The sequence below is a fragment of the Rana temporaria genome, chromosome 13, assembly GCF_905171775.1.
Source record: "Rana temporaria chromosome 13, aRanTem1.1, whole genome shotgun sequence".
NCBI classification, from domain to species: domain Eukaryota; kingdom Metazoa; phylum Chordata; class Amphibia; order Anura; family Ranidae; genus Rana; species Rana temporaria.
In genome coordinates this window covers 45,819,741-45,843,510 of record NC_053501.1, presented here as the reverse complement: position 1 = coordinate 45,843,510, position 23,770 = coordinate 45,819,741, and the positions used below count along the sequence as shown (strand labels likewise).

General features: G+C 51.8%; 1 protein-coding gene across 1 annotated transcript in view; it reads left to right on the top strand.

The window, feature by feature from the left end:
* Positions 1–11,029: 11,029 nt before the first annotated feature.
* Positions 11,030–23,770, top strand: part of LOC120920442 (inositol-trisphosphate 3-kinase A-like) — a 128,393-nt gene continuing 115,652 nt past the window's right edge. Inside the window, exon 1 of the mRNA XM_040332539.1 lies at positions 11,030–11,681. Within this exon, the coding sequence (XP_040188473.1) occupies positions 11,169–11,681 (513 nt within the window). The 5' untranslated portion in view covers positions 11,030–11,168. The remainder of the gene's footprint in view (positions 11,682–23,770) is intronic.

Genomic DNA, 23,770 nt, shown 5'->3' with positions numbered 1-23,770 from the left:
TTAAAAGAGAATGAATAAACAGAACTGCCCCCTGGTGGCCTGCCTTCAAATGAACATAGCGGGGTGAGTATGTATTGCCGTTTCCCGGTTTGTCAATTTTAACTTGACATGTCAAGTTTGACAGGTGGCAGTGCCTGTCAAACTTTTCCATTGATGTCAAAAGAAAAGTTGAGGCGCAATACTTCAATGCAAAATGCAAAATGCTGCTTTTGTTTGATCTGCAACTGCCTTGGTGCTCCACGTGTGATCCGTTATGACAGCAGCTATTTGATGATTTGACAGTTTGGTTTACAACACAAGCAAATGTGACAGTTAGCAATCCCGCCATTCCATTAAGGTAACAGTTTTTTTAAATTAGTTAAATCTATGGGTTTAGTTACACTTTATTAGCTGGATTCACGTAGACATGCCTAACGTTAAGCAGGCGTAGCGTATCTCATATACGCTACGCCGCCGTAAGTTAGAGAGGCAAGTGCTGTATTCACAAAGCACTTGCGTCCTAAGTTACGGCGGCGTAGCGTAAATGTGCCGGCATAAGCGCGCCTAATTCAAATTGTGAAGAGGTGGGTGTGTTTTATGTAAATAAAGCATGACCCCATGTAAATGACGTTTTTAACGAACGGCGCATGCGCCGTCCATGGACGTAACCCAGTGCGCATGCTCCAACTTACGCCGCAAAGACTCATTGCTTTCGAGGTGTACGTAAATTACGGCCAGCCCCATTCAAGGACGACCTACGCAAACGACGTAAAAATTTTACAATTCGACGCGGTTCCGACGTCCATACTTAACATTGGCTGCTCCATCTTTTTGGTGGAATATCTCTAGGCCTGAAAACGCCTTACGTAAACGGCGTATCTTTACTGCGACGGGCAAGCGTACGTTCGTGAATGGGCGTATCTCGCTGATTTACGCATTCTAGGCATAAATCAGCGTACACGCCCCTAGCGGCCGGCGTAAATAGACAGCTAAGATACGACATCGCCGGTGGTCGTATCTTAGCTAGATTTAAGTGTATCTCAATTTGAGAATACACTTAAATATACGACGGCGCAGATTCAGAGTTACGACGGCGTATCTACTGATACGCCGGCGTAACTTTACCTGAATCTGGCTACATGAGTTTCTGCTGTTCAGGAGCTCTGGGCTTCAGCAAAATATCAGGCTCCAGCAAGAAGAAACAGGAGCAATGCTGGAGGCCATGTACAGCACACACTTATTTTGGTAGCATAATTATTAACGTGGAATGTTTGTTCCTTGCTAAAACATTTTTTCCATCAAGTTGTAATGGGTAAAGTTCCACTTTAGGTCTTTGAGCTCAGAACTGAAGCTGGAGAACGGGAACCCCTCAAACTGTATGCGTGAGAACCTTGTGTTGTCTTTTTTCCTACTAATTAGGGGTGCAACGGATCACAGTTGATCCGTGATCCGAACGGGTCACCCCCTTCGAATCGGATCACACTGTGATCCGTGGATTGCCACGGCTTCGCAGCTAGGCCGAAGCCGCGGTCTTTTCTAATGTTACGGCGGCGGCTCCGGAGCTAGGCCGAAGCCGCAGCCTTTCCTAATGTTATGGCTGCGGAAACGCTAGGAAAGGCCGCGGCTTCGGCCTAGCTCCGGAGCCGCCGCCGTAACATTAGGAAAGACCGCGGCTTCGGCCTAGCTCCGGAGCCGCGGCCATCTTGGTACACCCGGCGGCGGCCCTCCTCTGTTTACACCCACAGAGGAGGAGCCCGCACTCGTGGGACACGCCGCTCGTCTGTCGGTACTAGCTGGGGGTGGTCACTGTACTGAGAAGGGGGTCACTGTCCTGAGCAGGGGGGGGTCACTGTCCTGAGCAGGGGGGGGTCACTGTCCTGAGCAGGGGGGGGGTCACTGTCCTGAGCAGGAGGGGGTCACTGTCCTGAGCAGGGGGGGTCACTGTCCTGAGCAGGGGGGGGGGTCACTGTCCTGAGCAGGGGGGGTCACTGTCCTGAGCAGGGGGGGGTCACTGTCCTGAGCAGGGGGGGGTCACTGTCCTGAGCAGGGGGGGGGGTCACTGTCCTGAGCAGGGGGGGGGGTCACTGTCCTGAGCAGGGGGGTCACTGTCCTGAGCAGGGGGGGTCACTGTCCTGAGCAGGGGGAGGTCACTGTCCTGAGCAGGGGGAGGTCACTGTCCTGAGCAGGGGGGGGGTCACTGTCCTGAGCAGGGGGGGTCACTGTCCTGAGCAGGGGGGGTCACTGTCCTGAGCAGGGGGGGTCACTGTCCTGAGCAGGGGGGGTCACTGTACTGAGAAGGGGGGTCACTGCACTGAGAGGAGGGGGGGGGTCTCTCTGTACTAAGAGGAGGGGGGGTGTCTGCACTGAGGGGGTACTATAGTTGGTGGGGGTGGGAGGAGATGTGGATATTACAGTGGGGGAGATTTTTTTTTTTGCCGATCCGAAAAATTATCCGATCCGTGACTCCTGATCCGAGGAACGATCCGAACCGTGAGTTTTTTGATCCGTTGCACCCCTACTACTAATACAGTGGCAGGGCTTTGCACCATCACAGTATATGTCAGCCTCTGCCAATGTTTTGGTCTGTCCGATAATTACAGCCTTATTCTAAGGTAGGTTACACCTATAATAATGGGAAAGAATGTGAAAGGTCACCTCAAACTGCCGTAACCTGTAAAGAAGTCATGTATCAATACCTGTTTCATTTTTGTTGCCCCAGAAACCATTCAGGTTCTACCTAATGCTGGCCATACACTGTAAGCTTTCTTTCCTTTGGTTCCTTGGGCTGAACAAAAGAAACCTAAAGGTTCCCCATCTATGCTAAACAATGGGAGTGGAGAAATCTCCCGTGTCCTCTATTGTATTTTGACAGCTGTATTCAGAATACCCAAACAGTGGCTGCATCTGTTTGAATGCTGCTGTTATTTAGCGGCCAATTTTCCAGCCATCTCCTTCGATTTTCGGATGGAAGAATGTCAGGTGGGTGCTGACGGCCACCGACAGCTTGAATTTCACTTTGTGTTTGGCCAGCTTTAAAATAAAGTATGAGATTATTTCAATAAGGATCTCACTAGATGTTATAAAAAAAAAAATCACATTATCCTTTGTTTAAGGCTGCATTCACACCTAGGCGTTTTTACGCCTGTAGCGCTACGCCTCTGCCGCCAGAGGGCTGAAAACAGATGTCCCTCTATGGAGATGGTTCACATCTCCACGCCGAACGCCGGACGCCTGTCGCCTGCCGCGTGAAAAAAGGTCCCGGACCTTTTTTTCAGGCGTCTTCGAGCGTTCGGCTAGGAGATGGGAATCATCTCCATAGAGGGGGTCATCTTGGGGCACATCTAGGCGGACAATACCGGCGTTTTGTCGCCGCAAATCGCGGTACAAAACGCCGCTATTTTTACCACGATTTGCGGCGACGAAACGCCACGATTTCGTCCGCCTAGATGTGAATGCAGCCTTAATGTCTAAAGCAAGAATTGCTCTTGATCCCTATAGCAACCACATTCTTTCATTAACCCATACTGAATAGCGGACAGTCTACTGTCTACTGAATTACTACAATGCTTAATCGAATCACAACATATCATCTCCAGATGCGGCTAAAGCATGCATCAAAATCGGTCAATGACATTTTAAAGGGAGTCATGCCGCGTACACACGATCGGATTTCTCTCAAACTTGGCTTGCATACACACGGTCACGTCCATCAAGAAAGCAGTGACGTACAACACTACGACGAGCCCAGAAAATGAAGTCCAATGCTTCCGAGCATGCGTCGAATTGTTTCCGAGCATGCGTCGGAATTTTGCGCGTCGGAATTGCTACAGACGATCGGATTTTCCGATAGGATTTTTTTCTGTCGGAAAATTTGAGAACCTGCTCTCAATCTTTTTTTGGCGGAAATTCCGACAGCAAAAGTCCAATGGAGCATACAAATGGTCGGAATTTCCATTCAAAAGCTCACATCAGACTTTTGCTGTCGGAATTTCCGATCGTGTGTGGCTAGTAGGGCCCAGAAAACCTTTGCTCCAGGGGTCCCATGATGTTTTTTTTAGTATCATGGCTGCCAGATGATGTCCTAGGTGTCTGTCTTCTGTGAAGATTAAGGGCTGGTTCACACCATAAATGTGCGTCCAAATGTGCATGTTTTTGTGCTATCTTGCTCAGTGCATTTAGGGCAGCCCATTAATTTCAATGTTCAAAAAGTACTGCAGGCAAGACTTTTTGGCTGCACCAAACTCCATGGTACCATGCATTTTGCAGCCGTGAAAGCACCTGTGTTTGCCACATGTGTGGGGGTGCCGTAAAGAACTGATGGCACCTGCGTGTATCTGCAGAGGCAACGTGTGTTCATGCGGTGCAGAAAAAGTGCGATCTTGTGTGCTTCTCTGCAATGCAAATGGTGTAAACCAGCCCTAACAGCAGCTGCTGCTACTGAGAAAAGTTGTGCTGCATGACCGCCCCCTTCTGTCCTCTCTGCCATTCACAGAACTAGACTCGTAAAAATACACTCCCACAATGCATCACTTTCTATGAATGCTTTCATTCCACTGCTCCTCCTCCATTCCCAGAATGCATTGTTATAATACAAGTTCTGTGAATGGTGAAGAGGGCAGAAGGGGGCGGGCGAGCCGCACAACTTTTCAATGTAGCAGGCAGCTGCTGTTAACTTTCACAGCAATGAAAGACATTATCCAGCAGCTGTAAAGGGGACATTGCGGGGATGATTTTTAGCAGAAGAAGGAATCTGCTGGTAATTGAATACAAGCCACTATACGTGACTATCGTGTATGGTGCGGTATTCAAAGACAAAATGTTTTTTTTATGTCATGTCCATGCATATGGAAGTGGGACACCCTACTTATTATTCTCACAGATATTACAGGGCCCCCCATACAGAAGACCTGTGCCACCTTTTTTCAGGTATCATCCAGGGTCAGGAGAAAGATAAAGAAGGGCCAGGGCAGTACTAATGCAGCATTGAATGGTATTATTAAAAAGCAAAGTTTGTAACAAAGTGTTATGCACTCACGTAGTGCTCAGTAGGTTGGGGGCTTACTCCGTCCAGCATTGGTACAGAACTGCCGCTGTATCCTTATGATGTTATGCCACAGACCCCCTCCACTAACTACAGACCCCCCTCCCGCAGTATAGATCCCCCTCCCTCAGTACATACCCCCTCCCTCAGTATAGACCCCCCACTAAGTACAGACCACCTCCATCAATATAGACCCCCCTCCCTCAGTATAGACCTCCCCCTCAGTACAAACCTCTCCATCAGTGCAGACCCCCTCAGTACAGACACCCCCCTCAGTGCAGACCTCCCTCAGTACAGACACCCCAGTAGTACAGACCCCCCTCAGTGCAGACCCCCCTCAGTACAGACACCCCCCCTCAGTGCAGACCCTCCTCAGTTCAGACACCCCCAGCAGTACAGGCCCCCCGCAGTGCAGACCACCCCCTCAGTACAGACCCCCTCAGTGCAGACACTCCCCCAGCAGTGCAGACCCCCCCAGCAGTACAGACCCCCAACAGTACAGACCCCCTTAGTAGAACAGATCCCCCCCCAGCAGTATAGCCACCACATTAAATACCTCAGAACAGCGCTGACAGATACACACAAGAATGTGTCCCTCAAGCGCAGGCTCCTCCTCCTCTGTGGACGTAAACAGAGAGGAGGGGGAGGCAGCTTCGGTTCGCTCTGCTGAGGGACACAGCAGTGCGAGGCACAGCTAATCAGGGCAGCGGGCGGTGTTATTGGTGCCACTACCCACGGGTGTGACCCCCCTGGCGGGTGTCACCCGGGTGCAGCCCACACCCCCTGTACCCACCTAGCAACACCACTGATCTCGGGGGTACGCCGGCTGGATTGCTCAGCGTGGAGGTGATCCGGAGCGGTCACACTGGGGAGCCGCCTTCCACTGTGTTGGCCAATCAGTTTCGGAAGCTAAGCCACGCCTTATTCGTCAGCCATCTGCAGCATTCACACCAAAGACATATTTAAAGGGGTTCAACCTCTAGAACTTTTTATCAAGATTGACTTTCTTCCACTTTTATTTGCATCTTTATTTTCAAACAAAAAAAATTCTATTCAACATCTTCCATTCCTTTTAATGCCCTTTTTATCACTAATCATACTCAAGAGTGTGTTTGGTTTTTCGCCACTTTTGCAACCATTAGGCTTTTTACAGCTGAGTCTCACACTCTCCTTTTTGTGTGAATGTTTTTCCTCTTTATGTTATCATCCAGGGTCAGCATCTACTTACAGGACGGAATACTCGCTCAGAGATTACACAATCACATGTACATTCTGGTGTCTGTGCAGTTATTTTCTGTGCTCACAAATACCTCACATAGATAAACTTTCCGCTGCTGCCTTTTACTTTGTGATTTGCTACAGAATTTGCAATATTGTAGTTTGATCACTAGGGGAAGAAATGTTTCCTTCTGCGTGCAGCAAGGACAACGTCAAATTTTTATAACAACGTGTTCAAACCAGTGAAAGTAAAAATGCACAGTATTGTGAACATCTATTGTCCATGCATATTTTCCAATATGTGCAAATAGATTTGCAGGTAAGTGCTCCCAATGTGAATCCTCCATCACAGGTCACACAGCCTCTTACCAGATGCACTTGATCTCTAGTTCTCACAGATCAACATGCGCTTCTGTTAGATAAGCCTCTGAGAAGACAGCACACCTACGCCCGTAATTTTCAGCAGGAGATCGGCCCATGCACACCAAGAACCACAAAATAAGTCTACATAGTTTAAAGACGCCAACATCAACTATTACTTATAAAGCCACTGAGATCCGATTCTATATTTAGTCCGAAAGGATTATACGTTTTTAATATAAATATCCAACTTGTCTCTAGAGGGGAAATCCCCCGTACACAAGGACTCCCCCTCTAATGGGTGGTAAACGTATCTATGCCCACAAGTTTTAAAGAGGAAGCGTCCTTTTTATGATAGCATCTATAATGCTTAGAAAGACTATGGCCCTTGAAGTCCTTTCTGATGTTTGCTGATCACAGTGTAAACAGGAAATGCCGGTTATCTTGAGGAGAGGACAACTGGTAGGTGGCATTCCTCAGCAAGGACATCTGCACTGACAATCAGGGCACTAATCATCAGTGTCCTGATTACCAATGCAGCCCCAATAGTGCTGCCAATGAGTGCCCACCAGTGCTGCCTGTTAGTTTCCATCAGTGATGTCTTTCAGTGCCCATCAGTGATGCCTGTCAGTGCCTCCTCATCAGTGCTGCCTATCAGTGTCCATAAGTGCTGCCTACAAGTGCCCATCAGTGCTGCATATTAGTGCCTTCTCATCAGTGCTGCCTATCAGTATCCATAAGTGCTGCCTACAAGTGCCCATCAGTGCTGCATATTAGTGCCTTCTCATCAGTGCTGCCTATTAGTATTCATAAGTGCTGCCTACAAGTGCCCATCAGTGCTGCATATTAGTGCCTTCTCATCAGTGCTGCCTATCAGTATCCATAAGTGCTGCCTACAAGTGCCCATCAGTGCTGCATATTAGTGCCTTCTCATCAGTGCTGCCTATCAGTGTCCATCAGTGCTGCATATTAGTGCTCATGAGTGCTGCATATTAGTGCCTTCTCACCATTGCCCCATCATTGCAGCCTCGTCAATGCCCATCAGTGCCGCCTATCAGTGTCCGTCAGTGCTGCATATTAGTGCCTTCTCATCAGTGCAGCCTCACCAGTGCAGCCTCATCGGTGTCAATCAGTGCAGCCTCTTTAGTGTCCATCAGTGCCACCTATCAGTGTCCCTCAGTGCTGCATATTAGTGCCTTCTCATCAGTGCAGCCTCACCAGTGCCCATCAGTGCAGCCTCATCGGTGTCAATCAGTGCAGCCTCTTTAGTGTCCATCAGTGCCACCTATCAGTGTCCCTCAGTGCTGCATATTAGTGCCTTCTCATTATTTGTCCCATCATTGCAGCCTCATCAGTGGAGCCTCATCAGTGCTGCATATTAGTGCCTTCTCATTCATGTCCATCAGTGCGATTCGTACGAATTTCATGTCCATCATGTGCGATTCGTACGAATTTCCAAAATTTCGTACATTCGGAGGCATCCGAAATACGAATTTCTATTCTTATGAATTTTATACGAAATATGAAATTCCATTGACGAATTTTGTTTCGGGAGTGGAAGTTTGCTCAGGCTGGTACTGATAGTCGATGGGAGATTCAGAATTGGACAAAATAAGAATGTTCGTTAATATAATTTTATTATTGTCATAATAATTACGTTATGATGAAGTTAAAAACCCAGGAAGTCAGCACAGCACAGGGATGATGGGAGCCCCTCATAATGAGCACAGCAGGGGTACAGTCCCAGGAGGAGGAAGTCAGCACAGCACAGGGATGATGGGAACCCCTCATAATGAGCACAGCAGGGGTACAGCCCCAGGAGGAGGAAGTCAGCACAGGGATGATGGGAGCCCCTCATAATGAGCACAGCAGGGGTACAGCCCCAGGAGGAGGAAGTCAGCACAGGGATGATGGGAGCCCCTCATAATGAGCACAGCAGGGGTACAGCCCCAGGAGGAGGAAGTCAGCACAGGGATGATGGGAGTCCCTCATAATGAGCACAGCAGGGGTACAGCCCCAGGAGGAGGAAGTCAGCACAGCACAGGGATGATGGGAACCCCTCATAATGAGCACAGCAGGGGTACAGCCCCAGGAGGAGGAAGTCAGCACAGGGATGATGGGAGCCCCTCATAATGAGCACAGCAGGGGTACAGCCCCAGGAGGAGGAAGTCAGCACAGCACAGGGATGATGGGAACCCCTCATAATGAGCACAGCAGGGGTACAGCCCCAGGAGGAGGAAGTCAGCACAGCACAGGGATGATGGGAACCCCTCATAATGAGCACAGCAGGGGTACAGCCCCAGGAGGAGGAAGTCAGCACAGCACAGGGATGATGGGAACCCCTCATAATGAGCACAGCAGGGGTACAGCCCCAGGAGGAGGAAGTCAGCACAGCACAGGGACGATGGGAGCCCCTCATAATGAGCACAGCAGGGGTACAGTCCCAGGATGAAGTCAGCACAGCACAGCACAGGGATAGTGGGAGCCCCTCATAATGAGCACAGCAGGGGTACAGCCCCAGGAGGAGGAAGTCAGCACGGCACAGGGATGGTGGGAACCCCTCATAATGAGCACAGCAGGAGTACAGCCCCAGGAGGAAGTCAGCACAGGGATGATGAGCACAGCAGGGGTACAGCCCCAGGAGGAGGAAGTCAGCACAGCACAGGGATGGTGGGAGCCCCTCATAATGAGCACAGCAGGGGTACAGCCCCAGGAGGAGGAAGTCAGCACGGCACAGGGATGGTGGGAGCCCCTCATAATGAGCACAGCAGGAGTACAGCCCCAGGAGGAGGAAGTCAGCACAGCACAGGGACGATGGGAGCCCCTCATAATGAGCACAGCAGGGGTACAGTCCCAGGATGAAGTCAGCACAGCACAGCACAGGGATAGTGGGAGCCCCTCATAATGAGCACAGCAGGGGTACAGCCCCAGGAGGAGGAAGTCAGCACGGCACAGGGATGGTGGGAACCCCTCATAATGAGCACAGCAGGAGTACAGCCCCAGGAGGAAGTCAGCACAGGGATGATGAGCACAGCAGGGGTACAGCCCCAGGAGGAGGAAGTCAGCACAGCACAGGGATGGTGGGAGCCCCTCATAATGAGCACAGCAGGAGTACAGCCCCAGGAGGAGGAAGTCAGCACAGCACAGGGATGATGAGCACAGCAGGGGTACAGCCCCAGGAGGAGGAAGTCAGCACAGCACAGGGATGGTGGGAACCCTTCATAATGAGCATAATGAGTTGACGACTGCCATATTGAGAAATTTGCTTTTTTAATATCATCATAACGAATGTTCGTAATTGTTACGAGAAGTTAACGAATCTAACGAAAATTCGTATTTCGTACTAAACAAATCCAAATTGAATTTCGGATACGGATTACGAACTTTCGTCTAATACAAAATGTAACATAACGAAACAAATTTATTGACGGCGCACATGTCTACCTTTCAGTGAAGGAAAAAAATTACTTATTTACAACATGTTATAATAGAAACTAGGAAAAACTAATAACAACAAAAATAATTTGTTGTTTGTATAGCAAAAAAAAAACAGTGATGATTAAATATCACAAAAAGAAAGCTCTAGCTGTCTAAAAAAAATGTGAAAAATTAATTTGGGTACAGTGTTGCATGACTGCGTAATTGTCAGCTGAACGCTTAAAATTGGCCTGGGCAGGACGGGGGTAAAAGTGCCTGGTATTGAAGTGGTCTTAACCACACCTATGCCTACATACTTTTGCTAATAGGTTCCCAGCTCAGAAAGCTGGGGGGTCTTCCAATAGGGACACTAGTTCTGGTGGCAACTAACTTTGGAAGGATTTGTTCTCACTTGATACCGGAAGTGGAGGGAAATCTCCCCAATGACACTAGTTCTGGTGACAACTAGCGATTTCCTCTCTTTGCGGAGATTGTCTTTGACTTCCTGTTCTTGCTCAGGGATAGGAAGTGGAGAAATCTCCCCAATGGGGACACCAGATGCCAAATAAAATCAGTCAGGCGTTATAACCAGGGCTTTTTTTCTGGGGGAACTCAGTTCCACCACCTCTGGCTCAGACTCTTTGGTGCCTGCTCACCACAATCACTTGTAAACACAGAAGTCTGGTTTCTGTGTTTACAAGTGACAGCTTTGTAACCCCCTAAACTCTGCACTCTGTATGTAATGCAATTCTGGTATTTAATGCCCCTTTAAGACCCTTCTACTGTTTGTAAAATCTGAACGGGTCGTGGTTGAGTTCCTGCACCTATTTTCTGAGGAAAAAAAGCTCTGGTTATAACCCTCCCTTACTCTGTCCAAAAAGGAGGGGGAAAGTTAGTCCACGCGAAGCTGTGTTAGTGGGACTGTGTGAGATGAGTGTAATGATGAGAATAGTAGGAGCTGTATTGTCGTCTCTCAGTACAGGAACCCGGGCTGTGCCCTCCCACACACACACACACACACACCAGTCTCAGGTTGTGAAGGAGGAAGTGAGTAGTAAGTAATCTTCAGCAAGCTGGAGGTGTCACTTCTTGTGATCAGACCCGTATAGCACGCTGTCTGCTATCCCCCCCCCCCCCGCCAGACAAGTTTTGGATGATTCCAACAGAGGTAAACAGTGACACCGGGATGAACCATGCCGGGGGTTCGGGGGAGCCCCCTATCTCTCCCAGCGCTCGGAAGCGGCTGAGTGTCGGAGAGTTGCGGCTGTACTTCGAGACTCGCTGCTCCGCGGAGCGGGACGGACAAAGGGAGCCGAGGAGAAGGAGAAGGATGGGCAGCGGGAGCTGGCACCGGAGTAACGGGGAGGTCTCCGAGGAGCTGAGGAGAGGCAGCTGGCAGAGCCACGTTATCCCCCAACTGATGGTAACCAGCTCCGAGGAGCTGCCGCCTCCCAGCCCCGTACTGCTGGAGCTGCCTGCCTGGGACGGGATAAGGACGGACGGATTGCTGAAGCTGGCTGATCGGAGACTGTCTGTGTCCAGCACGTCCCTCTCCTCCACCGGATCCTCCTCTGTCCTGGAGGACTCCGAGGATGACCTACTCAGCGACTCCGAGAGCAAGAGCCAAGGCAACGTGGACCTGGAGCACAGCGAGGAGCAGAGCCTGGTCAGTGCGGGACCTCGGGGGAAGGGGCAGAGCGTGGTCAATGCGGGACCTCGGGGGAAGGGCAGAGCGTGGTCAATGCGGGACCTCGGGGGAGGGGCAGAGCCAGGTCAGTGCGGGACCTCGGGGAAGGGCAGAGCGTGGTCAGTGCAGAACCTCAGGGGAAGGGCAGAGCGTGGTCAGTGTGGAACCTCGGGGAAAGGGCAGAGCGTGGTCAGTGCAGGACCTCGGGGGAAGGGCAGAGCCTGGTCAGTGCAGGACCTCGGGGGAGGGGCAGAGCGGAACCTCGGGGGAAGGGCAGAGCCTGGTTAGTGCGGGACCTCGGGGAAGGGGCAGAGCCTGGTCAGTGCGGGACCTCGGGGAAAGGGGCAAAGCGGGGTCAGTGCGGGACCTCGGGGGAGGGGCAGAGACTGGTCAGTGAGGGACCTCGGGGAAGGGGCAGAGCGTGGTCAGTGCAGGACCTCGGGGGAAGGGCAGAGCCTCGTCAATGCGGGACCTCATGTACGGGGAACAGGGGGCGAGGAGCAGAGCCTGGTCAGTGCGGGACCTCAGGGAAGGGGCAAAGCGGGGTCAGTGCGGGACCTCGGGAAAGGGGCAGAGCATGGTCAGTGCGGGACCTCGGGGGAAGGGCAGAGCCTGGTCAGTGCGGGACCTCGGGGGAGGGGCAGAGCCTGGTCAGTGCGGGACCTCAGGGAAGGGGCAGAGCCTGGTCAGTGCGGGACCTCGGGGAAGGGGCAAAGCGGGGTCAGTGCGGGACCTCGGGAAAGGGGCAGAGCGTGGTCAGTGCGGGACCTCTGGGGAAGGGCAGAGCCTGGTCAGTGCGGGACCTCGGGGGAGGGGCAGAGCCTGGTCAGTGCGGGACCTCAGGGAAGGGGCAGAGCCTGGTCAGTGCGGGACCTCGGGGAAGGGGCAGAGCCTGGTCAGTGCGGGACCTCGGGGAAGGGACAGAGCCTGGTCAGTGCGGGGACCTCGGGGAAAGGCAGAGCCTGGTCAGTGCGGAACCTCGGGGGAGGGGCAGAGCATGGTCAGTGCAGGACCTCATGTAAGGGGAATAGGGGGCGAGGAGCAGAGCCTGGTCAGTGTGGGACCTCGGGGCAGGGGCAGAGCGTGGTCAGTGCGGGACCTCGGGGAAGGGGCAGAACCTGGTTAGTGCAGGACCTCGGGGAAGGGACAGAACCTGGTCAGTGCGGGACCTCAGGGAAGGGGCAGAGCGTGGTCAATGCGGGACGGGCAGAGCCTGGTCAGTGCGGGACCTCGGGGGAAGGGCAGAGCCTGGTCAGTGCGGGACCTCGGGGGAAGGGGCAGAGCGTGGTCAATGCGGGACCTTGGGGGAAGGGGCAGAGCGGGACCTCGGGGGAAGGGCAGAGCGTGGTCAGTGCGGGACCTCGGGGGAAGGGGCAGAGCGTGGTCAATGCGGGACCTCGGGGGAAGGGGCAGAGCCTGGTCAGTGCAGGACCTCATGTAAGGAGAACAGGGGGCGAGGAGCAGAGCCTGGTCAGTGCGGGACCTCGGGGGAGGGGCAGAGCCTGGTCAGTGCAGGACCTCATGTAAGGGGAACAGGGGGCGAGGAGCAGAGCCTGGTCAGTGCGGAACGGGCAGAGCCTGGTCAGTGCGGGACCTCGGGGGAAGGGGCAGAGCGTGGTCAGTGCGGGACCTCGGGGGAAGGGGCAGAGCCTGGTCAGTGCTGGACCTCGGGGGAAGGGCAGAGCCTGGTCAGTGCGGAACCTCGGAAGGGCAGAGCCTGGTCAGTGCAGGACCTCAGGGAAGGGGCAGAGCGTGGTCAGTGCAGGACCTCATGTAAGGGGAACAGGGGGCGAGGAGCAGAGCGTGGTCAGTGTGGGACCTCGGGGAAGGGGCAGAGCCTGGTCAGTGTGGGACCTCGGGCGAGGGGCAGAGCCTGGTCAGTGCAGAGCCTCATGTAAGGGGAACAGGGGGCGAGGAGCAGAGCCTGGTCAGTGCAGAGCCTCATGTATAGGGAACAGGGGGCGAGGAGCAGAGCCTGGTCAGTGCTGGACCCCGGGAAGGGGGGGAAGGGGCAGAGCCTGGTCAGTGCGGGACCTCAGGGGAGAGGCACAGGGGACGAGGAGCAGAGCTTGGTCAGTGCGTGACACCAGGGGAGGGACAAAGCTTGGTCAGTGTGGGACCCTAGGGGGAGGGGCAGAGCCTGGTCAGTGGGGAACCCTAGGGGGAGGGGCAAATCCTGTTCAGTGTGGGTCCCAGGGGGAGGAGCAGAGCCTGGTCAGTGCAGGACCTCAGGGTAGGGGAACAGGGGGCAAGGCGCAGAGCCTGGTCAGTGTGGAGCCAGGGGAGGGGCAGAGCCTGGTCATTGCAAGGGAGGGACAAAGGGGACAAGGAGCAGAGCCTGGTCGGTGCGGGACTCCAGGGGAGGGGCAGAGCCTGGTCAGTGCGGGACCTCAGGGGAGGGGCAGAGCCTGGTCAGTGCGGGACCTCAGGGGAGGGGCACAGGGGATGAGGAGCAGAGCCTGGTCAGTGCGGGACCCCAGGGGAGGGGCACAGGGACGAGGAGCATAGCCTGGTCAGCGCAGGTCCCTGGGGAAAGGGGCACAGGGGTAAGGAGCAGAGCCTGTTAACTGTGGGGCAGTCAGTGCGGGGCTGGAGGAGGAGCAGAGCCTGGTCAGTGCAGAGCCGTGGGGAGGAGCAGAGCCTGGTCAGTGCGGGGGAGGGACACAGGGGGGGGGAGGGGTGTGAGGAAGAAAACCATGGACAGTCTGGGGGAGGGGCAGAGCCTGGCCAGTGCAGGGGAGGGACACAGGGGGGCAAGGAGCAGAGCCTGGTCAGTGTGGGACTCTAGAGGGAGGGGCAAGCCTGGTTAGTGTTTGACCGCAGGGGAGGGGCATAGGGGGCGAGGAGCAGAGCCTGGGCAATACGGACCCAGGGGGAGGGGCTTGGGGGCGAGGAGCAGAGCCTGGTCAGTGTGCCTACCCGGGGGAGAGGCAGAGCCTGGAAACTGTGGGGCCGGGTGGAGGGGGCGAGGAACAGAGCTTGGTCAGTGCGGGGGAGGGACACAGGACAAGGAGAATATCCTGGTCAGTGCGGGCAAGGGGAAGGGGCGAGGAGCAGAGCCTGGTCAGTGCGGGCCGGGGGAGGGACACAGGGGGCCTTGCAAACCACTCTACATGGTGGCAGTGACATAGACCCACCTAGGCTGTCACCTCCCACATCACAAACCTGCACCACCAGGGCCATATTTAAGGCAGGGAAAAAGGGGCAGCCATCATTGTTGTGCGGCCCAAAGCAGCTGCCTTATATTTGCCAACTACCCCAGTTTAAATTCCCTTGTTCCTTGAAGTTTTAGTCCTGTGCTGTGTCCCAATATCTGTGTGAAGTTCCATTACTAATGCTGCCCTATTGCCATTTGCGGATGACTCCCTTGCAGACCTTGTGTTTACCTGTAAATAACCTGCATTAATATGTAAATACCTGCAGACTGGCAGTAACCTCTAGCAACCAATCAGTGAGCAGTATTGATGTACAGTAATCTCTAGCAACCAATCAACAAGCAGAAGTCACGTGCTGTAACCTCTAATAAATAATCAGTGAGCTATAATGTGTGCTGCAACCTATAACAGCCAGTCAGTGAGCGGTAATGATACCTCTGGCATCCAATCACAATCGTTGCCTGATCTGATTCAGTATACTGATTTTGAGTCTAGCTGCTATTTATTGTATGTCTTGGAGCAGGGGGAGAGCAAAATTGCATGGGGGGGGGGGGGGGGGGGCACGCAAGAAAATGTTTGCCCAGGCTCCAATCAATATTAAAGACGGCCCTGTGCACCACCCCCGACATTGTGGGTCTAGGGCCCCATTTTCACCTTCCTACTACGCTAGTTGTGCATAGGATGGTCCTTTCACTTCAATGGGGCACCCAATGCGCCACAAACGCACCAAAGGAGCTCTTTTCCAGCGTAGAGCTTCACAAGTGTGTTTTTTTTCCCGGGAGCTTGTAGTAGGTTTTGCACTGAATTGTCCCAAAGGAATGGCACCGCAGGCACGTCTTTGTGTATTTCACGCGTTCTGGGAATCTGCTCAGAATTGTGCGTTCGCAGAATGGGCAGGTGGGAATGGGGCGAGCCTGCCAAGACGAGGGCATGTTGGTGCTGAAATGTTTTTTTTTTCTTAATCTCAGTTCAGGACATGTGCGTTCTGGTGTGTTTTGATGCATTTTGCCATGTTCTAGATGCGTTCTATACAGAAACAAAATGCAGCATGTTCTACGTTTGTTGGCTGCACTGGAAAGCACTGCACATGTGTGAACTAGTGCCATTGGATTCAAGGAAAACCGGGTGCATGCATTTTTGATGCAGAATAAAAACGCACTGGACTGCATCTGGTGCGAACCATTAATAAAGCTTAATTGAACTAGATGAAGGTAGATTCTGATTGGTTGCAATGCACAGGTGGTCCAGTTGTAGTAAATTTACCCTGGCACTGCCAATACTTATCTGATATGATGGGCTGACTGGCTCCTGTTAATACATATTGTATGTGATATGATGGAATGGCTGTGGTTGGCCAGATGCTTATAATACATACTATTGTTGATGTGATGGGCTGGGCTGTGGTTAGCCAAATACTGTATGGGATATGATGGGACAGCTGTGGATGGCATGCTCCTGACAATACATACTGTACATGGTATGATGGGACAGCTGTGATTGGCCAGCTCCTGACAATACATGCTGTATAGATAGGATGGGAAAGCTGTGGTTGGCCAGCTCCTGACAATACATACTGTATGTGATGTGATGGGACAGCCGTGGTTGGCCAGCTCCAACAATACATGCTGTATGGGAAAGCGGTGGTTGACAGCTCCTGACAATACATACTGTATGTGGTTGGCCAGCTCCAACAATACATGCTGTATGTGATGTGATGGGACAGCCGTGGTTGGCCAGCTCCTGACAATACATACTGTATGTGATGTGGTTGGCCAGCTCCTGACAATACATACTGTATGTGATGTTATGGGACAGCCGTGGTTGGCCAGCCCCAACAATACATGCTGTATGGGATAGGATGGGAAAGCGGTGGTTGGCCAGCTCCTGACAATACATACTGTATGTGATGTGATGAGACAGCCGTGGTTGGCCAGCTCCTGACAATACATACTGTATGGGATAGGATGGGAAAGCGTTGGTTGGCCAGCTCCTGACAATACATACTGTATGGATAGGATGGGAAAGCGGTGGTTGGCCAGCTCCTGACAATACATACTGTATGGATAGGATGGGAAAGCGGTGGTTGGCCAGCTCCTGACAATACATACTGTATGGGATAGGATGGGAAAGCGGTGGTTGGCCAGCTCCTGACAATACATACTGTATGGGATAGGATGGGAAAGCGGTGGTTGGCCAGCTCCTGACAATACATACTGTATGGGATAGGATGGGAAAGCGGTGGTTGGCCAGCTCCTGACAATACATACTGTATGGATAGGATGGGAAAGCGGTGGTTGGCCAGCTCCTGACAATACATACTGTATGGATAGGATGGGAAAGCGGTGGTTGGCCAGCTCCTGACAATATATACTGTATGTGATGTGATGGGACAGCCGTGGTTGGCCAGCTCCAACAATACATACTGTATGGATAGGCTGGGCTGTGACAATATGTACTGTATGTGATTTGATGAGCTGGGCTGTGGTTGGCCAGATTCTGACAATACATACTGTATGTGATATATGATAGGACAGCTGTGGTTGTACAAGTGCCCCTAGGTCCTCCAGGGAACACGGAGTAGATGGGGCAGCCAATGTCTCTACAACAGATGTGACACCTGGGTCCCAGGCCACCCTGCCAACCTCCCCCATTGCTGCTGAGCCCGGGTTATCAGGAGGTGCAGTCCAGGTACATCCTCGCATGGTGTACATGACACTAACACTGTGTCACCCAGGCTGGCTGCTGCTGGATTCCTGTGGTTTCCTCCAAGAACTAAAATGATCCCTTATTTGGGAAGCCTGGAGCTCCGCAGTGTTTGTAGAACATGAAGTGTCAGCCTGCCAAGATTTGGTCTTGTTAGTGCTGAATAGCTGGGAAGTCACAGGTTGTGTGTGAGTGGTGCCTGGGCACTGCCAGCTTCTGACAATACACACTGTGTATGAGATGATGGGCTGGCTGTGGTGTGACAGATGCCACGCTGAGTAGATGAGGCAGCCAGTGACACTGCCCTAGACACCCGGATCACAGCCTGCCCTGCCAGTCCATCTCTCTGCTGAGCCAGGTTACCAGGGGGTGCTGTGTGGGGACAGTGTCAGATGACCAGTATCCCTCTAGCAGAAATCATCACTAAATCTGCAAAAACGAGGCTCTGCGTTATTTTGAGTCCTGGAAGACTGACAAAGCCACCAGTTGTGTGTAAGTGCCGTGTGGGCAATGACAGTTTCTAATGATACTTATTGGCTGTGGTTGGATAGGTGCTCTAAATCCTCCAGGGAACGCTTTCTGGATGAAGCACTTTGTATCCCTATAGCAGTTGTGGCACTGTGTCCCACTCTGCCATGCCAACCACTAGGTTTCTGAGCCACAGGTTCGCAGGCGGTGACGTTTGGTGACAGTGACCTTGTGTCGTCTGGACTGGCTTCTCTCAGGTGCCCTGGATTTAGAACTTGTCTATAAATTTAGAAAAAGTTGTATTGGGAAAACGGCAACTAAAAGTCTCAGCCTGCCAAAAATTGGTGCTGAATAGCTGAAAAGTTACAGGTTGCCTATGAGTGGTGCCTGGGCACTGCCAGTCTGTCATTACCATGTACCTGTATCAGGCTGGGCTGAGGTCTGTGATTTCACCTTTCCTGGTATTCTGGCTTTTGTCAGTGTCCGGCGTTGCCAAGGTGCTTCCCATTGGTTTCAATGGGAAGGGGCACTTTAGGAGCGGTGTACTCACTGCTTCTAAAGCGCTGCAAAGAAGCTGCTTGCGGGACTTTTGATGCTCTGCCAGCGCATTGCCTCAGTGCCCTTCACACTACTGCGACTTGTGTCGCCCCCAAGTCGAGCGACATGAGAAATTCCATTAAAGTGAATGAGAGCCGTCTTAATGCACACTACTAAGGTCACTCCGACTTCAGAAAAGGTTCCTGTACTACTTCAAGGCGACTTCTAGGCAACTTGTACCCATAGATTTCAATGGAAGTCGCAAAGTCGGATCACTGTCTAAGCAACTTTACAGGAAGAGAAAATAGTTTTCTCAGGCAAACCCCTCCCTCCCACAGAGCTGATTATTGTTTGATTGGCCACTGGCAAAGTTGCCTGCCCTGGAGGCGACTCAAAATCGACTTAAAGTTGCCTCAAGTTGCCTTGCAAAGTCGTGCCGACTTTCATGTCCCTGTAGTGTGAACCGGCACTCAGTGTGAAAGCACTCGGGCTTTCACATTGGGATTGCAGATGAGGCTTCTTTCAGGCGCTTTACAGGCAATTTTTTTTTAGCGCTTAAGCGCCTGCAAAAACGCCCCAGTGTGAAAGGGGTCTAAGAGCACTCTTGAGATCAGTACTGTGACTTTCAGACTAGCAGGGCAGGCTGGATGTTGTAGTTCCACAACAGCTGGGGGATTGTCTATAGAAGTGACACCTGAGTTCTGCTACCTGTTGACATGTTGGCTGCACCCATGTCATCTGCTTCCTGCCAAAATTCCACTCCTCCTAGAGTAACGCATGTACTGTATGTTGCAATGTCACCTTCTTGTCATGTAATCATATCTATTAAACATGCTTTAACTTGGAAAATCAGATCAAGCAGCACGTGGCTCTCAGTTTGCAGTAAGTTTGCATCTGCAGCCAAAAATCACTGACACTTTGGGGTTGATTTACTATTATTATTTATTACAGGTACTTATTTAGAACCGTCAATTACCATAACGTTTTTACATGTATATTGTACATTTGCATCAGTCCCTGCCCTCAAGGAGCTTACAATCTAAGGTCCCTGTCATGGATCTTAAGATATTAAAGTGTTTCTACTTGACATCTGTTACACAGGAGAGGGACATTCAATGCAAGGACACCGGCTATTGAAATGCTAAGTGGAACCAGCTAGAGAAATACCTTTTATTGTGCTCTGCAGGCTAAGAGCGGGTGTCGGAGACACTCCGTCTGGCTAAAAAACTATGGATTGAAGGTTAATTGAATCTAGAATGTATGTGTGAAGATGTATGTGTTTATTGTTCTAAAGGTCAGAAGCCTCCTGTCAGCTGTATTGAATTAGCATTCTATTGTCTAAAGCAATGTAACCTCTCAGAGGTAGTAATTAAGTAGCCCGGGTTATTGTGTACATTGATTACCCCCTGGGGCTTCTGTCTCAATACACAAGTCTTTCTATCCAAGCTATTGGACCAATCCCTGTTGACAATTTCAAGTCCTCATTTGCATGGTCAAGGAGGACTTGAGTGAAGACTGGATATACTTTACAATTGACCAATAGGAAAGCGGTTGTTGGGAGTGGGATGTTCCAAAATTCTGTATAAAAGTGTGCTGTGTACTTGAAATAAAGAGTCCTGCTTGAACTTACATACAGCCTGCCTGGTGTTTGTTCTTAATGGATCTGAATGGCACATAGCTGTAATTCGGATCCCGGAACCTTGGATGACTGGACCATCAGACGTTGCAATCTGCAAGCTGGCTCACTGGTAGCAGAGGAGTGTCGGGAGAGCAGGACCTGGGCGAGCAAGGATCTCGTCACATTGGTGGCAGCAGTGGGATTTGCTCTCCAGTTACTGGGACAACTCCAAACCACCACCATGAATGACCAGCTATGCAGCCTGGAGGAGAACCATGCTAAAAGACTTGCTTGAGAGCCGTGGAGGGACCGGTGGGAAGAACAAGGTCACCCTGATCATTGCGCTAGCCGAGATGGATCAGAGGGATGGTGATGCAGGACCCCGGTCAGTTGAAGACTTGTTCCAGCAGCGAGTTCAACAGCGGTTGGCATTATATGGTGCGAACCCATCAGAGACCGCCATACAGAATACCATTAGAGACCTCCAGCGGCAGGATGAGAGAGAACGAGAGCGACAACAGAGAGAACGAGAGCGGCAACAGGAGCTGAGAATTGCAGAAATACGGCGATCGGTGACAACGCCTAAAGAAGCAGCACCAAATGAAAGAAGAGGAGAGGTACAGATATCAGTAACCATGGAAGAGGAATTCAGAAGAAGGTTGCGAGAGAAGCAGATACAGCGCAGAGGACCAGTATCAGAGGAGGTCCTGCTTGGATGGTCTGATTCGATCCGCTGCGAACTCTGGAAAGAAGCGCTAGCCCGCGAGCAGCGACACCAGGGAAAAGCTCTCCCCTCCATCCATGTAAGGTACTGGTCACAGTATGAAGTACGGATGCTGTTATTGGGGGAACAACCAAAGCAGGAGTGGACAGCAGAGTTAAGCAGGCTGATCCGGGAAGAGATGCGGTTGGACGAGAGCTACAGAGCCCTCCGGTGGTATGTAGTCCAAGAGTGCCCGTGGTCAGCGGATGACAGCCCCACGGAAGGCTTTGACTATGATGGCCTGGGATTGTTGTATTGGAGGATGTCCAGGGATCCCAACTTTGGGAGCGATCGGGAGTGGCGTTGGGAGGAAATAATGGAGCACAGAGAGCGAAGACTGAATGTCCCGGAAGTGCACTGGTTACAGGAAGATTTGGAATTCCTGGCCGCTCAGGAATGGGAACTGGAAATCGCCTACAAACAGCTGCTAGACTCCGCTCAGCAGCAGGGTGAGGTTCCCTTTACCTGGGACTATGAGGAAATATCAGCTGACAGTGAGGAAATCCTGGCTGATGAATCAGCAGTGGAAAATCGGGAGCTTGCCATTCCCAAAGCTGAAGTGCTGACCGCAGGGCCGAGCTCTGCTAACCTCTGCTCAGTACCCATAGCATCTTCTGGGTTCCATGGGCAGGAGATGGTGAACCTCTATCCCCAGACACCAGTTGTAGAGACAGGGGATTTGATAGACTTTTCTTCTGAGGAAGAACAACCTGGGGAGCCTCCAACAGAAGAGCTGGTATCAGGGCCAAACTTCACTGTGCTCTGCCCAGCACCAAGGACAGTATTTGTGGAGTTACAAGGAACTTCCCCAGCTGAAGCGCTGGTCACCGGACAGAGGGATCAAGACCTCTGCCCCACCCCTGTGGCAGTTCCGGAGGCTCAGGGTGAGAAGATGGCGATCACTCCCCAGCCACAGATTACAGAATGTATGGACTGTTCAGAGGATGTTATGGATTATGCACCCCCAGCAGAAGTGCTGGCAACAGGGCAGAATGCTAGCCATCTCTGCCCAGCACTGGGACCAACTGTGGAGTTCCAGGGAGCCGGGGCGGTTGGCCCCCCTCCCCAGCAACAAGCTGAGGTAGTGAAGCTGTTACTCCCAGCTGAATCACTGGCAGCAGGGCAGGATGCTACTGGCTGCTGCACACCACTACAGCTTGAGCAGATATCGGTGGATGGGACTGTGGTCTCCACTCACAGCAGCCCAGCGGAAGAGCTGGCAACAGAGCAGAGTGCCCCGGGCCTCTGCTCTCAACTAACAGAAGAGGGGGTTCCTGTGGTAGTGGATGGGACTCCGATCTCCACTGACACAACCCCAGAAAATGGTGCGGCACTGAGACAGGAGGATGTCGGCTTTGCTTTGCAAGCACCGGGGGATTTTCACCTAGCATCAGTGGATGGGACTTCAGTCTCCACTGGTATACCCCAGGAATGGTGGCCAGTTGGCCCAGGTCCCCAACAGCATGATGAACTGAGCCCAGCCACCCTGTCTTCTCTCCAGCGGCTGAAAGGACTCCAGGGAGAAGGGCCAGTCCAGGCCTCTCCCCAGCGGCAGGCGTGTTCTCTGAGAGAGGCAGAGATTGGCTGGGTGAGTAATGCTCTGTTTGGGACAAGTTATCTGGGGTACTGGGTGGGTACCGGAATTGGGGTCTCTCCCAGTGTTAGTCTCCTGCCAAAGGGGGAGATGTGTGACAGACCTAGCCGGGACAGGGGCTTTTGGAGAGGACTGAATGTGAGCCTCTTGCCATCCGATTATGGGCCAGGACCTCAAAACAGGAAGGCAGATGGGTCATCCCAGCGGACAGTCCTGGAACCTTAAGACTACTTTTCCAACATCCTCGAGTTGACCCGTTTGGGTCCCACTGCGGCTGTTGGACTGTTTCCCAGGGGAAGTAATGTCATGGATCTTAAGATATTAAAGTGTTTCTACTTGACATCTGTTACACAGGAGAGGGACATTCAATGCAAGGACACCGGCTATTGAAATGCTAAGTGGAACCAGCTAGAGAAATACCTTTTATTGTGCTCTGCAGGCTAAGAGCGGGTGTCGGAGACACTCCGTCTGGCTAAAAAACTATGGATTGAAGGTTAATTGAATCTAGAATGTATGTGTGAAGATGTATGTGTTTGTTGTTCTAAAGGTCAGAAGCCTCCTGTCAGCTGTATTGAATTAGCATTCTATTGTCTAAAGCAATGTAACCTCTCAGAGGTAGTAATTAAGTAGCCCGGGTTATTGTGTACATTGATTACCCCCTGGGGCTTCTGTCTCAATACACAAGTCTTTCTATCCAAGCTATTGGACCAATCCCTGTTGACAATTTCAAGTCCTCATTTGCATGGTCAAGGAGGACTTGAGTGAAGACTGGATATACTTTACAATTGACCAATAGGAAAGCGGTTGTTGGGAGTGGGATGTTCCAAAATTCTGTATAAAAGTGTGCTGTGTACTTGAAATAAAGAGTCCTGCTTGAACTTACATACAGCCTGCCTGGTGTTTGTTCTTAATGGATCTGAATGGCACATAGCTGTAATTCGGATCCCGGAACCTTGGATGACTGGACCATCAGACGTTGCAATCTGCAAGCTGGCTCACTGGTAGCAGAGGAGTGTCGGGAGAGCAGGACCTGGGCGAGCAAGGATCTCGTCCTATCTCTAATTCATGCACACACACACACACAGTACATGGGCCAATTAACCTACCAGCATGTCTTTGCTAAAACCAGAGAGTGTAAAATCCGGTGCAGCTCTGCATAGAAACCAATCGGCTTCCATTTTTTTTTTTTGTTATGTTTTTTTTTTTTAATTGATACTAAACACACACACC